Source organism: Monopterus albus, unplaced genomic scaffold (genome assembly GCF_001952655.1).
Source record: "Monopterus albus unplaced genomic scaffold, M_albus_1.0 scaffold5.1, whole genome shotgun sequence".
Classification (NCBI taxonomy): Eukaryota; Metazoa; Chordata; class Actinopteri; order Synbranchiformes; family Synbranchidae; genus Monopterus; species Monopterus albus.
This window is the reverse complement of record NW_018127885.1, coordinates 1,214,932-1,232,518: the sequence shown is the minus strand read 5'-3', so window position 1 is coordinate 1,232,518 and position 17,587 is coordinate 1,214,932. Positions and strand designations below refer to the sequence as shown.

Genomic DNA, 17,587 nt, shown 5'->3' with positions numbered 1-17,587 from the left:
GACTTGTTTCCTGTGAGAATAGCTCTGTCACTGATCATATTCCTTTCTCACTGACAAGCCCCAGTCTATTATGACACAAAGCTGAGATACAACCCTAAAATACACAACCCTTTCTCTGTCTAGGAGCTGGTTCATTGCAGTGTGTTCAGTTACATCTATTGTCTGTGGTCTGATAGGCTGTTGGCGCTCACTTAAGCCACTATGTTTTCAAGTAAGTGGATTTTTTTGGAAGAAAGGTCCTCTTTGCTTGCCAGCAGCTGCTGAATCACATGACTGTACTCGGTTCAGTTTGTTAAGTCTCTGCTGTTCAATTTATCACCCATTTGTTCTCAGGTTCCACTGAAACAGATGTCAATAAATGGACTCATGACAAACAGGCAAATAGCCAGAATAGGAAATCTGCCTGTCGTTGCTATTTCCCATAGTTATTCTTTTTCCCCCATTTTCCAGCCAAGCAGTTATTGGATAGCAGTTGAAGTTGAACTTGTGACTTCCTACTGAGGAACTTTGATCATGTTCCCTGTTTGGCAGCCATTTTTGTTCTCAGCCAAAGTCAGGATCTCTATGTGAGAAAATCTTTTCCCAGAACGACAGAATGGTTTAGTAACAGGAGGGGTGAGGACAGACATTGTTTTAAAATTTTCCAGTGCTTTTTTTTTGTAATTTTCTAAATTGTTTGCAATTAGCTAGAGCCATTTGATTCTGTGCATAGGAACACACAAGCACCCCTCTGTAGATTCTCTTAGTGGCTGAAGCCGTTTACTGCGTCTCCCTGGGGATAAGGTCTTATTTGCATAGTTCGTCTAGAAAACATTTCCACTGCTCGATTCCCAGATTTATAAAATACCCAGTGTGTCAGTGTAAATGTGTGAAAGAGGAAAAAAAAGAAGAGAGGACCAAGACTTGTTGTTGTCTGAATTAAAGGAAAAGGTTCCTGTAGACATTTATCAACAGTTCAACCATGGGAAAAATTTTTTGGCACACTATGAATCATAAATCATAGTAAAAATTCAATCTGTCATTCTTGTTTTGCCAATATGAATGTGTTTAAGCAGTCTCATGTGATCTGCAGTCTTGTTACGTGTAAAACATTTAAAGCAGGACACCCCTCCTCCTCATGTGTCTTTACTTACTGTGCACCACAAGCTTCTTACCCATGCAAGGACTTCTCTGGTAATGAGAGAATATGGCACAAAACTTCAATACTTGATAGAATGGCCCCACTTCTAATTGCAGGCATTTGCATGCTCATACACATTTTCATCTACACAGTTATCCAAAAGCACTACTTTCTGATTTAAGGCATAGTACTGAATAAAAAGAAGGCTGGTGATTTCAAATGGAAATCTATGATAAATGATTTCCCGCTAGTGAAAGGATTGTTAAACACACTGGAAGCTAACAGATGTTAAACATGATAAAGCACACAAGTTACAATATCTGGCCACTGTTTTGTTGGGCCAAGGTTGAGCAGCCTACTGAATAAATAGGGCTGGTATCCCCGTAAATCCACTAAGTGTGTCTGTGTCATGGCCAGAGCCACAACTGAGAGGCCAGGGCAAACATAATATAAGATTTTTGGAGGTTGTCCTTGTCTAGTCAGAGAATTGATAGCTTTAACTCTGGCATTAGTGTGGGGGATATAAGGGCTTATAATGTTTTAAGTTCAGAGGTTAGGACCTTAGTATAGAATAGTAATCCCAGAAGATTTCTGCGGGAATCTGGTGAACGTCTGAGGAAATACCACTCAGATCTCCTGTTTGTATAGATATTATATCCTCAGCAGTGTGTCCATATGTTTACCAAACAGAGGTTTAAAGCAACCCAGTCTCACAGCAAAATGTAATAAAGCTATATTGGTCTGCCAACACAAAATGTACTACTGTCACAGTAACACCTGGAAAATTGTAATATTGCAACATTCGAAAATTGACATGGAAATTACACTGAAGCCTAAAGTATGGTTATGTTTAGGCACAAAACAGTGACTATAGGCACCCAAAATAGATGGGTAGGGTTAGGAAAAGGACCTGGGGTCAGTTAAAACACTTTAAAACACTTAAAACACAATGTCGGATGTGGGACTCAATCTTTTGTTAGCTGTATGAAAGCTAGATGTTCATCTGGCCCATTAATCCACCTCAGCCAATAGCTAACCTACCAGTGTGTTTTAACATTATAAAGTTTTAAACTGTACGCCTTCAATGGACACTACATGTTAGTTTCCTTCTGCACAGTTGGTGGCAGTAATGTGCCATTTCCTTGTTTGACAGCTGACATAAAATACCACAAAGAAGACCTTGAAGAAGTACTACATTTAGCTGCAATACAACAAATGTTGCCCTGTCATAATTTTACAGCCATTACTGTGACACTACTACATTTTATGCTGTGGACCAACGTAGCTATTCCACATTTTGCTGTGAGCCCGGGCTGTATAAAGTCTTGTATGTATTAACTTTTAGAGTCTTCTGAGAAATATTACACTTGATCTGAACCAAAACATTAAGAACTTGTGATAACTAGTGCCTCCTCTCAGCAGCCAGTCTGACCACATATTGTATTTCTTTTCATCACTGGATTTCCTATGGGTCCTTGGAGAGACATGATCAGCTACTGTAGTATATTTAATAAGTTATATTAGTCATCAATTTGAGATAAATGTGAAAGCTGGACGATGTTGGCTTTTATAAATTTTGAATGTCTTTTACACTGCAAATGCCTTCAAACTCTGTAACCTCTGTATGTACACTTGTAGACTAAATTATGCAGGCATAAATTGAACATGCACAACACTGCAGAAAGATGTAATTTGTGCATGCTTGTATATCTGCAGCTCACTGTTGACCTGAATCAAGGCTTTCAAGGAACAAGCTTTCAAAAGTTTATTCAAACACTAAAGGTAAAAAAAAAATCAACCCAGTTCTTATGTGCAACTGTGGCACATGATTGATCTGGTGTTTTTATTTATTGAGCAAAAGCTTTCCACCTTTTACAGTTACTTCAGATTTTGGCTCTCCCCGAGGAGAAATGGCCAAATGGAAGGCATTCAACACCTTTACAATGACGGGATTCCCCTTGGACAAGGGGAATTTCACAGCCATACTTGCCAAAGAGCTCTCCCTGCAGATGAGCTGGGTCATTTTTCATTACCCTGGCTCAGAGGAATCAAATATGTAATAATGGACCACGGTCACATTGAGCCAGAGCTGTGGAGGGATATATCCTGGCTGTAGAGAACAGTGGAGGCAGACCAGACATACTGCAGGATAGAACCTGTGGAGGGGCACATAACACTTTTTCACTCCTCTGTTTGTCATTAGCTGAGACTAAATCCTGGGGAAAGGTGGAGGAAAGACTTGAGGCTGTAGCATGTTTACACAGACTCATCTCTCTGTTACTTCTGTTTTTCTATTACATTACCTATATTTCCAGTTTATCCTATCTTTCTGTCCTACCTGTCTTTTCAGATTTTTCCCCTGTGAATTCCATGCCTTGCTGTCTTCACTGTAGAAGTATGCTTCTATAAATGTATTCCTATACTAATCTTGCAGTGAAAGGTTCCCTTGTCTCTGCTATCCAGGGATCATGACACTGTCATCAGCTTGATTGAAGAGGTTTGTGAGGGAAACTTTCATTGCATACCCATTTACTTAAAGATTATACCCCTGGGTCATACCTTTGCCTGTTACAATGTCTTTGCATTGTTTTACAGCCTCCTCCTTTAAGTGCCCTACATTTCTGGCAGAATGTGTGTGGCGGGGATGCCTAGATCTTTCAGAAAGTTGTCATGACAACTTTTGTTTGAATCCTAGGCTGGAGAGCAAGGAGGAGTGAAGCTGGTCAAGCATTTATGTGCATGTGTTTGTGTGTGTTTGACAGCGCAGGCTGTGTGCATGCCACTCAGCTACAGAGTTATTATGTCGATAGAAGCTCACCAAGCCCCTGTAAAGCCAATAACTTGAATGATGTCATTCTGTGACTGTCTCCCTAATTAGCCTGGGGAATCTTTGTAGCCACACACATACACACATGCAGACTCACAAGGGCAAAATTAGCAAAGAACAAAGTGGATTTGAGAGCGTTTTACCTCAAAACCCCTTTTCTCCTCTCCCCTGCTGTTCTGGTCTCAGTGTCCATGTTTAATAGCCCAGTAGAATACATAAGGACTGACACACAAACAGACATGCACACACACACACACACACACACACACACACTGTAGTTTGCAGACAGGACTGTTAAATATTCAGCATACTAAATGATTAGAGTGTTTGGTATTCTACTGAGTCACAGAACAGGGTATAAAGGCCACTGGAGTTCAACGTCTGTGCAGTACACAGTGCCCTTGAGTGTGTGTGTGTGTGTGTGTGCGTGTTTATTTGCTTATTAAAAACTGAAAGCGAGTCAGAGAAAGCAATAGTGAGTTAAGTAGAGGTCAAGCATGGAGATTTATCAATCAGCAAGGTTAGCTGGGTTTACAGGCAGACTGAAAGAGAGCACACACATACACAGTGACTGTATAGATTTATATGTAGAATACTATTAACAGTACAGAACCAAATACCCTGCTGCACATCACACTGTCTTCCTGCATTGCCAGCAGTATCAATGAACACAGGGTCACTTGGGTCCACAGTGACTTCTCACGGTGTAAATTATAGATGAAGAGAGGAAATGTAGGGGTAAAATATCCTTCCCCTGTGAATGACTCACGCACACCCACACATACTCAATCACATAGGCACACAATGACAGCCCAGATCCTTGCAAATCAACCCCCATGATCACAAGACAGTGTTTCTATGAGATAAAAGTCTTGAAGACATGACATCATTCGTACTGTACCTTTGTATTCCATACCTCTCTTGTGCTCTTCTTGTTGGCCTGTCAGTGCTCACTCTCCTTCCTGCCCCCATTCCTTTGCCCTCTATCTTTCTTTAGAAGCTTTAGTTACTGAATCACTTGAGATCCATCCATTTCATCCAAAAACATGGCAGATATACACTCACAATTTCAGGGGCACTCACCATGGTGTGGTATATCGTGACTTTATCAGCCAAGTAATGCCTTTGAATCCATATTATAGGAATGTCCAAAATGTCTCAGTAAAGTAGAATAGACAGCCTATTCCTCCTTTGGGAAATATGCAAAGTAGAATAATCCCTTCTGACTATTTTGAATACAGCTCATCCCCATAAAACAAAACAAAAAAAAATTCAAATAAACATGGGTGAGCATCAAGTGCAAACACATTCAGACTGTCGGTAACATGCAGGAGGGATGATCTGCTTTAACTGCAATGGGCAGTGGTGACTTGTGCTCAAACTGACACACTGTGGCGCAGTATCAGCACGCTGTGCTGACGAAAGGCTTTTATTTGCTTGGACGTCATCAAGGGAGACATTTGCTGTGGTCCTGTTTTAGAGTTTTCTATATTAAACATTACTTCAGGCTCTTTATGAGGGCTTTTGTACATGTGACCATCTATGTCACCCAGTGGGTTTTTTAGCCACATTGATTTGGCTTCAGTGAAATCAAGGGAAAAGCTGTTTTAAAAAAGGTTCATTATAGATTTAGAGGGGGAAAGGAAGGAAAACAAAAAATGAGTAAAGAAGAATGATGCAGACGTGCAACTGGTGGCTGAACAGAGAGTAGGAGGGTCTATTAGAAGTCTTGCATGAATTTGTTACTAGTTGGCAGCTAAGTAGAGATTCAGTTCACAATGCTAAGCCAACTTTACACTGCTTACTGTTGTGTGGATGACACAGTTATGTTGGATATTCATAAAAGTATTTGATTAATTTGGGATCAGAGGTACATTTGAAAAGAATGAAGAGAAGAATTTCAGACTGTCTGAAATGTATGTATATAAGGTAAGAACAAGAGAAGCTGTTTGTGCTATGGCTACAAGACCTATTCAGATTTACTGTAGTGATATACAGTAGATACTGACACTGGCTTCCCATGTTCCTGTGTTATCTTCACCCCTTGTATTTTTTTTTCTAACACTGTGTCTGTGTCTCTTGCAAAGTGTAAACCATATGGAGTTAGCCTGTATCTCTCCTCTGGGTGCATCTGGCTGTGAACGTAACATATGAAAGCAGAAGTGCATTCAACATAACTAAAGCCTAGATCACTTGGATGTCACAAAATCTACTATAAAGCATGGTTTCTTATGTCTTTATTGTGCATTCTGAAACAACAACAACAGTTCCCCCAGTGCCTATGTAATATTTGCCAAAAACTTTTGTCTGATTTTAACAAAAATATGGTAAAACATCTCCTACAAAATGAGAAAGGTTTCTGGTAAAGTCTGGGAATGGACCTTTGCAATAAAAGGGGAACAAAGCAGAGCTGGCTACAAAAATATCTGCAGTTTGTTTGAAGTACCAGTGTGTTTCTGATTTTGAAAATGCCCTAACTGGAACCACATTTCAGTCCCAAAGTCACTCATGGGCAGGGAGGGTGGAGCCCCACACAAAAACATGCACATACACACACACACACACACATACACATATATATACAACTGAACAAACAAAACAGACCTCTCCCGGTCAGTCGCCTTCTCTAGACATTCCTGGCTGCCTTTCCATGACCCTCCTTGCTCTCTCTCACTCTACTGCTGTATGAAGCACTAGAGGGAGAAGAAGATGGGAACTGGCCCTGCCATTATTTTTCCATCAGGTTTTCAATAACCCATTGAACTGAAAGAGTACTGAGAGCTACAGTATGTTTTGCTGAATCTCATGTTGTAATCTAATCTGCACCATATGCAGATAGTGTTACATTACCACTGATGACAGGTCATAAAGCTTATTCAGCTATAATGATCTCAGCATCATAAATCATCACTGGACTGCTTATGTCAGAAAGTGTTTGCTTTCAAAGTGATGTGTTTAAGAGCATGTGTTTGTTTTATTTCTAAAAATATGGAAGCGGTGAAGACAAAGACAGGCAGAGTAAGGCAGAGAGAGAGAGAGCATGGGGTGTGTGTGTGTCAGTCTAAACCGCCTACCGCAGCGTCCCACAGTCAGGGTTAAAAAGATTCTCCATCTTGCTTCAATTAACCATCTAGACCTGTTTATATCACTCCCCACCAATATAGGTTACCTTTTCCATTGCAGACCATCCACTGTGTTCCCTTGCTCAACCCTAAAACCTGACTCTAATACCAACCACCTGTTAAACCCCCCCTCACCCATCATGCACTTCTTTCCCCTTTGGACTCTTACTCCATAGAAACACACCAGATCAGCACCTCGTTATGACCACACCTCAGCCCAGAATAGAAGCCCACCAGCTTGTTAACATGTCACAACTACAAATGTTTCTCACCTTGTGCTTCTTTCTAGGTCACTGAAAGGTGATTGTGTATCGGAGAGTAAAGGGGCACAAGTACTGGTTGGTGTGGCCCACTAAACCGCTGTCTGATAATGTTCCATTTTGCCTTTCTCCCTTCCTCTCCTTCTTATTTTGTGAATCTCACCCCTCTCATTCAGCTTTTCTGGAGCTCTCATATCTATTCCAAACAATAAATCATAAACTCTCACAGTTTAAGTGTTCAGGATCTTCCTTCTGCATTTTTGTCCCTTTTCTCTCCCTTATAAAACAGAGCCCTTGCAATAGCAAACTGGGGAAGCAACCAATAAGGGGAGATATGTGTTTCACCGGAGGAGAAGGAAGGATGGGTGTATGTATTAAAGCCAAAAAAAGTCATCTGGAGATGTTTAAGTTGGACAGGCCAGTTTCCGGTGTCTAAAAAAAACCCAAAAATATTCAGAAACAGAAAAATCCAGCAGGAGGGGAAAGGATACACCTCCTCATTTCTCATGTGACCGTCCATGTTCGGCAAGCTAAGCTGAATTTTGGGCTTGCAGCATGACTTATGGTATCAACAGAACGGTTGAAGCCAAGCACATTAATATTCAGTTGCATCTTCATATTGCTTAGTGTCTGTGGAGACAGTTATTTTGATGATCCCTACACATTTAAGATTCTGAAAAACTGAATTGATGACACAGACTTTGAAAAGTTAAGATAATCTTTAGACAACAAATGGTTGCATTTACCTTATCCTAGCAACTTAGTTTAAGGTGTATTGCATGCATACTGTATATGTGCTGAATGTGGCCTCACACAGCTTTCATAACATGGGGATTATTGGTGTTGTAATATAATAATAGAGAAACAGGCTAGCCTACACTTGCTGAGTCTGTCAAAGACTTTACCGACAGTGAGTACAGTCTCAGTCCTGCCTTCACAGCACACAGTAGTATTTATGAGATCAAAAACTGGACTAATTTTGTTAAATTAACAACTTGTGGTTTCAACGGCTGCTGCTCCAGCTGTGTAAGGGGAACACAAGTGCCCAGTTTAGGTCATACATAAAAACAGAGTCATTTCAACGGCTACAGTGGACTGAATGCCAAAAATTATTCAGAGGAGATGCAGGCCTATGTTCAGAGGTGCAGACAGAAGTACTCAGATTCTTTACTTAAGTAAAAGTAATAGTATCACAGTGTAAGAATGCTCTTTTACAAGTAAATGCCTTGCATTCAAAATGTTACATATGTAAAAGTACAAAAGTATTAGCATCAAAATATACTTAAAGTACCAAAAGTACTTATTATGCAGAAAGGCACTTTTCACATTATTGGCTTGTAACTGTGTAATTGTGTAATTGTGGGTAGCTTATGAATTTCTCACCAGTAATCAATAAAGTGTTATGATTATAGTGTATGTTATATTCTGAAAAGTAACTAAAGTTATCAAATAAATGTAGTAGAGTAAAAGTACAATAATTGCAAACTCCTACTTTGTTACATAATGGTTTACCATCCAATCATTTTAAGCTTATCTAAATCTTTTAAATCTATCAGAATATAATGTGCATAATGTAGGCCTAGTTTTTAACAGTACTTTTAAAGTAATAATATGAGGATAGAATCCTTCAGGGGAGCTAATTTTATAGGGGAGGCAGACTGTGATCACTGCTCCTTGTTATTTATCAGCGGTGCTCTGCAGACACTCATGCCTGTTTGGGTTTGTAAGCACTAACGGGGGGGTGTCTGCAGTTTCTCATGGCAGCGAGCGGCTGCAGAAAATTTCCCCTCTTCTCCTCCTCTCCCCGCCCCCACATCTTGCCTCCATTATTCCCGTGTTTTGGAAGCAACTCCGATGACAGCCAGATCCGTAGCTGGCAAGTGAAGGCAGTGTGGACTACGGGCGACCGTTCGCCTTGTCTTCCGGACGTCCCCCTCGCTTAGTGACCGGTGGTACGGTCTCCCGCTATCAGCACGTTCACATACCGTTGTGCATGGTGCCGGTAACGAGAAAGGGGGTTGGTCGACCGGGGCTGTCTCCGTGAGAAGCTCTGCTGTTTCAAGGAAGGATGAGAGAGTAACCACCCTGGGGAAACGCTTGTTATTTAGCGCCACTTATCATCTCTGGGTTGAATGGCGAGGATATGACGTTGAACAGCCGTAAGGTTTCGAAGATACCGGGAATTCACAGGGGGCTGCGTCGCTTCTAACTAACTAATGGTCACTAACATGGATGCTGATGTGCCTCCTCCCTTAGGCCGGCCGGGAAAAGGGGTGTTTTTTGGTTATTTTCTGGCAGCAACACGACTCTTTTCTTTCTGGGATTAACAATTCGTTTGTTTCCTCCTTCTTGGAGCCGGTTTTTGTGTGGGAGCCTCGCAGACAGCGTTTGTTTGCAAGGTAACTAAGTAGTGATAACGTTACTGCCGTCGCCAGCACTGAACAAGCATCAGTGTCTCCGTGGGTGTGCGTGTGTGTGTGTGTGCGCCTGCCTCTTTATTTCTGGTGTCAGCTCCAGTGAAATAATGAAACATTGTTTTGTACTGCAGTGTTGAGTTACATCCTTTGTCTTTTTTACATCACCGTTTCTTGCCAGTGAGTCAGGCCTGAGGATGTAGGTTAGCCAATTCAAACCTGACATGCAATGGGTCAGAAATGTTGGTGGGAAACATTCAGAATGAATCACTCCCCAGGACAAAGTGGTGCAGAGTGCCACATGCTTTTAGCATCTTTCTGTCAGAACTGCATTTTAATGTTACGAGAGCTCAGTGTGGTGCTTTTAAATATATCGACACTGCCATGTTATAAAGTCTTCTCTCTTGGCAAATAATGTGAAACTGTCTGGCTAAACTTTCTCATGGCGCTGCAACATTACACAGAGTTGAAATGCTCCTCATTTTCTATTTTTCAGCTGTTTGATGACAAGAAGCTGTTAATGGAAACTGTATGGTGGATAAAAATTCAGTAACGTGTCCAATACCACAAACTGTATTTTATGACAAAAGCTATATGCGCCTGTCACTGGCAGACAGGACTGCCTAATTTTAGCCTCTAGGCAGTGATTTGTTATTTTGACATTAAGGTCTGTACTATTCCCTGCGTCAGTGAAAGTGTGTGTGTGTGTGTGTGTGTTCATACACTCTCTGCATTGCAGTTTAAAGTATTCTGCAGACAAGATACTTCAGTACGGTGTTTGGTCAATATACCTTGTCCTCCCTTCCATCACGTCTGGGCTCAGTAATGGTTTAGCCAGCAAAATGTTTTCAGAAACAGACATTTGCCACAACTTTTTAAAGTCTTTTTTATTTCCAATATGTAGGTATAAGGACTCGGATTTGCATCACTGACCTACTAGCAGTGACGGCGGCAATTAAAATCGTTGTATACAGTATAAACATGTAAAGTTTTGGAAAGATAAAATAATTCCAATACAGGAGAGTGGGAGATGAAAACAAAAGGGAGCGTATCAGGGTATGTCTGTGTACTTGGATGATTATACATTAGAACGACTATTGAGTTTTATGTGAGGGCATTTTGTCATGGACACACCTTCAAAGGGCTGTTTGAGGGTTAAGTGATTCTAGGGTTAAAGGTAAGGTAGGTTTAGGATTTAAGGTTAGGGTAAGGCCTAGGGAATGCATTATGTCAACGAGTGCTCACAAAGAAAGCTGTACAAACGTGTGTGTGCTACTGACTGTGTGCACAGGTGCACCCAATCTAAGCCCTCCAACCACAGGAGATCAATGGAGACTGGGAGGGGAAACAGCACTTCAAAGTAGCTAAAAGCCACACACACATACATCAGTAGTCATTCATCAGAGATCCAATACGGATGACTGTTGAAGCACACTTCTGGTGCTTATTTCCCTCTAGTTTTCTGGCATTTTCAGTTCTCTGCTAAACTCTCACCTCCAGACTGCCACCCTCATGCAAGCTGGCATGAATGGTGAGAAAGTAGGCGTATGCTATACGTATGTTGTGCACACTCTCTTACCAAGTTGGAGGAGCCTTAGGTGGCCAGTTTAATCCTCATGGTGAGGAGTTACAGACCGGTTACACCTGTTCTCATGTTTATAGCATGTACTGTGTGATTTTAGAGGGAGTCCTTATCAAATCTTTCAAAGAGGATGTCTCTCTCTTTTCCTCCCTAGTCACTCTTCTCCAACATTTCTAACCCCCTTTCTCAACCCCCTTTCCTCATCTCCCAGATGTGAGGGAAGTGTGGGAGGAGCCAGGGGGTGTTTGTTTTCCTCAGGGTCCCCGCTTCCTGTTAAATTGTGGTGAATCTCCACATGTGCTGAAAGCACTAGTGCAAACAAACATACTGAACACAGACATAGTCTTGTATTTGTTTCATGCAGTAGCTAAACTTCAGACAGGTTTAGAGAAATGGCTTGGGTCTATCTGTCCTATGAAATGTGTATGCAGTGCATCTTTCCTACATTTGCCTGCTTCATCATTGCACCTGCTTCAGTGTTTACACCTGAACTTGGCAGATGGATAGTGCCAGTTTTTTTTTTCCAGCTCCATTCTGCCTTGTATCAACAACACTGACAAACACCTGAGTGAACATTGTCAGTAGGAAGCTTCTCTCACTGTAGTCCACTGATAGATAATGGATTTCCTGCTCAAGGAAGAATGCTAGACATGTCCAAGAGGAAGAGAGCTGCACAGGACCTTGTCTCTATTAGCCCCTTGTGTGTAGTGTAGTGAGCTCAGTTAACCTTAAGATTTCACTGAGATACCACACAAACTTGCACATTCCAAGCTTAACATACAGCACCTCTCTCATACTAACTAATATGAGGATGCATCAGTTTCTTGTTTGTGTGATGGACCTGTATATATGAGTTGTTTGGAGTTTACTGCATATGAATGACATTGGTAGAGGCCCACACACACATTTGCATTTGATCTGTATATAATATGGAATATATGTAACCAGTTTATAAACACATATTAACAAGCGTCCATTGTTATTTTTTCTCAGATGACAGAGGGGAGGCGATGTCAGGTCCATCTCCTGGACGATAGGAAGCTGGAGCTCCTTGTACAGGTGAGGCTCTCTTCCTTCCAGCCCTCTCTCTCTTTCTACCCTCTTTCTGTGCACACTCATTTCCTTAGAGCAAGGCAGAAGTGACGTTTAGGGACTCTGTTACTGCTGATCAAGGGAAATGTGTTCAGTGGAAGGTGACTGTGCACTTTCTTGATGCTCACCTCTCCACACACACAAAAAGACACATGGGGTGTGTGTGCAACAGACTGTGCCCTAATTTGCTCTCCCTGTAGGAACTATGCATCAAGACAGAGTTCAGTCCTAATGATGTCCTAAACAAGATCTCTTACTCCCTCTAAACCTGTGCCTCACTGCTTATCTACCTCTCTATCTGTGTTAAATGGAAATATATAACAGTTTTCTACACATTCACACACACGCAAACTCAGTGCACTTTATACTTCCCATTAACACACACACACGCACACACACACTGATGGGACAGCCTAGTGTCTTGCCCAAGGACACTTTGACATGAGGACTGAAGAAGCTGTAGTGGCCATGGCATGTACACTACTTTCTGCTCAAATCTCTGCCGTAACACAGTAAGGGTAACAGTGTGAGGGAGTCGAAACATTGATCCATTTTTTGTTATTTCATTCATAACTGAAAATATATTTTCACATTCAGGACCCAAAGAAGTATCTAACATGATATCACACACCCCTAAAGTGGTTCCTCCCTAACATGAGAGTTTGTCGTGGGTGACAGCACCTTACAGAGTGACTTTACCTGTTGGATAAGTATATCCAAATTTATTGAGTGTACATTATACAGGGACTAGTGAATGAGTGACCAGCGTATGACTGGCCAGCTGTTTCTACTTTCACCTTTGTTTTTATTTGTTCAAGTGTTTCCCCAGTGTGCACTAGTGAGTAGTGTGAGTGATTTCGTACACAGCCATAGTCTGATGAGGTCTAATGAGGTCTTGCGAGCTCATCACTCTGCCCACAAGCCCTTCCGTTGTACCAAATCCTTTTTGCAGTGTTTTCTGTTTGCATGTGCTTTGACTTTTGCTTGCGCTTTTAGATTTGCAGCCTGTTTCCAGAATGTTTGTGTTTTCACATTTGTTTGTGCAAGTTGCACAATAGCATTGCAAGTTTTGCAGCACTTTGTACCTAGGGGCTACACTCTATATAGTGCATAGTAAACCTGGTTATAGACGTTTTGTATAGAGATGCACCAATCGCAATTTTCTGGGCCAATTCTAATTTCAGTTTTTTTATATATCGAACCTGCTGATTCCAGTGTTCTTTCTTTCTTAGAAGTGTAATTGACAGCATACACAGACATTGTTGTAAATAAATGTATTAAAGTTCTGCATTTCTGTCTTTCTCTCATTCTTTTTTGCAAACCTCCAACTAAAAATGAAGTGCAATATCTGTACTTCTACAAATATAAACAGGTGCAACAGGTAATAGAAACAGAAGAATGTCTGTTACAGTACTACTGAGCACACAGTTCTTTTTTGAAGTGTGTGGAGTTTGTATTTGCTGTGTTTTACCACGGTTTGGCTGCAATGTACATATACATGCATTTCATGTGTAGCCAGTAATTCCCTCACTGTGTACTGTTTGTTGGAGATTTGAATGTAGTTTTCCTTGTCCAAGGTTTTTCTGTAGACTCCGCTATGTGGTGTTTGTTCACCAAGTGCTTGAACACTTGCCAAGTACAGACACGAGCTCAAGTCTTGTTCGAGGTGCACGTGAGATGCTACACGCTGCACATGCTACGCTTTTGGTCTGCGCCGCTGCATGTGTGATGTGAAGTGTCATGCCTCTAAATCTTAAAGGCACAGAATCAGATACCTTAGAATGGTCGGCCGGTCATCGGTCAAAGACGATTACGCTGAAAAACGTCCATTTCTGATTTCTGCCGATCGATCGGTGCATCTCTTGTTTTGTAATGTCACATAGTAGCATAATGTATTTTATAACACACATTACATTAGGTTTTATTTCATTGTCTGTACATTATCAGGACTGTGTGTTAACTTTTCCCTTCACTCCTTTTTGTTCTTCATTGAGTGTTGATGACATTCACTTTGGTCACATAAGACCCCTCTGGTGGTTTGGCTTCAAAGACTGAAAGAGTTTTGTTATAAAATCCTTCCACGAGAGAAGTCATGACCAAAAGGCTGGAAGAGAGGATGTCATTAACAAATCATTGTAATTTAAATCAAAATCCTGCCATCCGTTCTCAGTTTTCTCCGTAGGCCAGTGAATTTAAGACCACAGAGAATTACAATGTTATTCTTAGTTTTATACTAAACTAAGAAGTCAAATCCTCTGACCATTTGCAAAGGATTTTTTGAAGGGCTGATCAAAATTCATAAGCAGTGTTGTGTCTTTCAAGTATTAAGGCACTACTCTATCATTACTCCATTGGGCTATTTCATGTCTTCACATCATTTAACAGCTATGTGGCCAAGTTTGTCCTGTTGAGAATTTCATTTCAGTTCTTTTCCTCATGCCAAGCGCACCAGCCTGCGAGAAAAGCCCGATTCCATTTCTGGCACTGACTTGTGACATTGACCAGCTGTTTAATCCCAGAAGCATCATTCAGCTTTTTCCACTTCCTTATCCCCTTCCTCCTAACTTTGATAGCGTGTCCTCTGTGGTTATTTTTATGGCGCAATGCCTCATTGGCAGCGAACTATGTGTCAGAATGTCTGCACACCTATGGACCAGGTTGTAAAGATGGAAGCTAACCACCAAATACATCAGGGGGGTGAAAATATACCCCAGTAATATGACTGTCACTCTCTATTGCTAGAGTGGTGTAGAGTAAAGAGTGAATAGGTTGTGTAACAGTGTTGCTCTACCATACTGATGTTTATGTGAAGGACTCTAATTTGCTAAAACGACACTTCAAGGTTATACTGTAAGATCCCTGTTGGCTTACCATGAAGTGGTAGAGGTGCTAAAGCGTAAGTATTATTAGTAAACATACAGTATACAGTTTATTAGTTAAAATATTAAAACCAGACCTTTAGGGAAAATGATACAATTAATGGTGTGGCTAAAACCTTTCCTTATCCAATCTTAGACTCTTAAGTACTGACACTAAAATATCATTTAGTGTTCCATAAATTTGAATCATCCTGACGACACCAAGGGCCTGACTAACTGTTTGCTGAGGGTGGGCTGTTACCACCAGCCAGCCCAGTGAGTTGCTGTTGTGTGTTTGTCACATGTCTGTGGGTTTACTTTAGCATGTCTCTTCCTTACTTGCACCTCCCTGTAATTCTAACACTGTTAATTACCTGTGCTGCTGAGGAGGAACAAGCTAAATGCCTGTTAGTAGTAATGCTTTTTAAGCTGTGAGAGAGCTTTGCTGTCTGATAGATGACTCTATATTCTGTGTGTAGACCTCACTGCATACAGTATATGGCTATTGCCTAGATACAGTATGTTTGGAGTGTGTTTTCATTACTGTGTGTAGGTGTTGTGTGCCATATCACTTACTATACTGCCTGTCATTCACTGTCTGTATCACTGTTGGTTATTTCCACAACATTATTACGCCTCTGTTAGGAATCTGCCATCTCACAGAAAGCTGTAGTGTCAAGATGCCTGCTTGAGTGTGGAGCGGATGAGTTGTCACCACTGACTATGTATAAAAGATGGACAAACCAACCATGGCGTCACCTATTGGTTTTCTGAAGAGAGGTTTTGAGGCTCATGTCTGGCCGCTGCCATACTGGTAGTGCTACATCCGCCCAACCAAAACTTACACTGGCCCTTTCCTTGTTCCTTTTCATCTTCAGTCATGCACCCCTGATATTCAACAGTTTATATGTGGTTTATTCTATCTCCAGTGGTTTACGGTACTTTATATGTCTCCATGTGTCCCTGTCCCTTGCTTTTTAATTTTTTTTTTTTTTGCAGTGGTGGCGTGAATGTTTAATACACATTGTTGTAATGGCAGTTGGCTACTCTGTGGTAATGACAGACCACCACTTTATGTGTCTCAGACTGAACCAAAACATGTATTACTGCTAATACTTTAAAGATAGCCTGCTACCAGACCTAACATTTTCACATCTAAAATCTTTGAGCACCTCAAAGAGGCCTTATGTTGCTCCTCCATTTGAAGAAACAGCAGAGCCAGTTGGCGCCTTGGTGGACAGGAGTACCAATTTTTGCCAGCGTCAGATAGACATGGTCATACACATAGTTAAGGTCACCACTTGTAATCACTGCCACCTACAGTACATGGAACCCTATAATACATCTTCATGATTTTTATTCTTTGCTAAGAGAGGTGAGTTCTTACTGTAAATATGCATTTGAAAGTAGTAGAGTTCCAGACAGAATAATCTAGCAGAGAAGATACGTTGTTTTCTGTTTAACACTTTCACATCTGTCAGGGCCCCAGTCAACCTATGTGGTAGCTTTCTCTTTAGCTCTCTCTAATGCTTCTATTCTCTCTTGAGCTTTTCTGTGTGCCAGGATCACTGTAGGTATTGTGGTCATATGAGATCTAGGTCAGTGGAGATGTGTGTGTGTGTGTGTGTGTGTGTGTGTGTGTATGTGTGTGTGTGCATGACATCACCTTCTCTTGATATAGCTCTCAGTAGCTTTTGTCACAGAAGTTATATCTGGGCAGTTAGCAGATAGTAAAGGACCTCCAGGTGATTCTTAAGAATGTTTACACTATGGCACTATAGTGTCACTGTGTGGTGTGTGTTTGCATATTTAGCTGTACACCATATGTTTTCCTCTTTTCTCTACACTGTATGTACACAATGCAGCAAATGTGTATGTCCTATATATTGTGATTGGACTGCATGCATGCTGTTTATAGTATGTGTGTATTTGTGCATGCAGATTTGTTTGTGTGGGTGTGTGTGCCTGTAATGAAAATGTAGGCAGCGAGGCACACCCATGGTTAACCTCAGGGTGGGGCATGCTTTTTACACAGGATGTCACAAACCAGCAGCATATGGCACCAGTCCCTGGCCACTGCTTGGCTTTAAGATGCTCTGTGTTCTCTGAGCATTGTGATGAATGGAGCTTGTCATTACACAGAGTCTAGCTCAGACAGTATTCCACACTATTACCTAGCTATCAGGCTAGCTACCTGCAACCCTCTCTCTGTGACACAGTAGTTCAGCCCAGAGCTATGACTCTGCAGTAGAGGTATGGGTCAGGGAGGTGGTAAGGGAGAGATGGATGCAGGGGAAGGGGAGGTGACCTGC

The 17,587-nt window shown here is 41.4% G+C and overlaps 1 protein-coding gene across 1 annotated transcript in view; it reads left to right on the top strand.

Annotated features, from left to right (window-relative positions):
- frmd4a (FERM domain containing 4A) overlaps positions 1–17,587 on the top strand; it is a 63,877-nt gene that overhangs the window by 12,388 nt on the left and 33,902 nt on the right. The window contains exon 2 of the mRNA XM_020611413.1: positions 12,319–12,384. Coding sequence (XP_020467069.1) covers positions 12,319–12,384 — 66 coding nt within the window. The remainder of the gene's footprint in view (positions 1–12,318; positions 12,385–17,587) is intronic.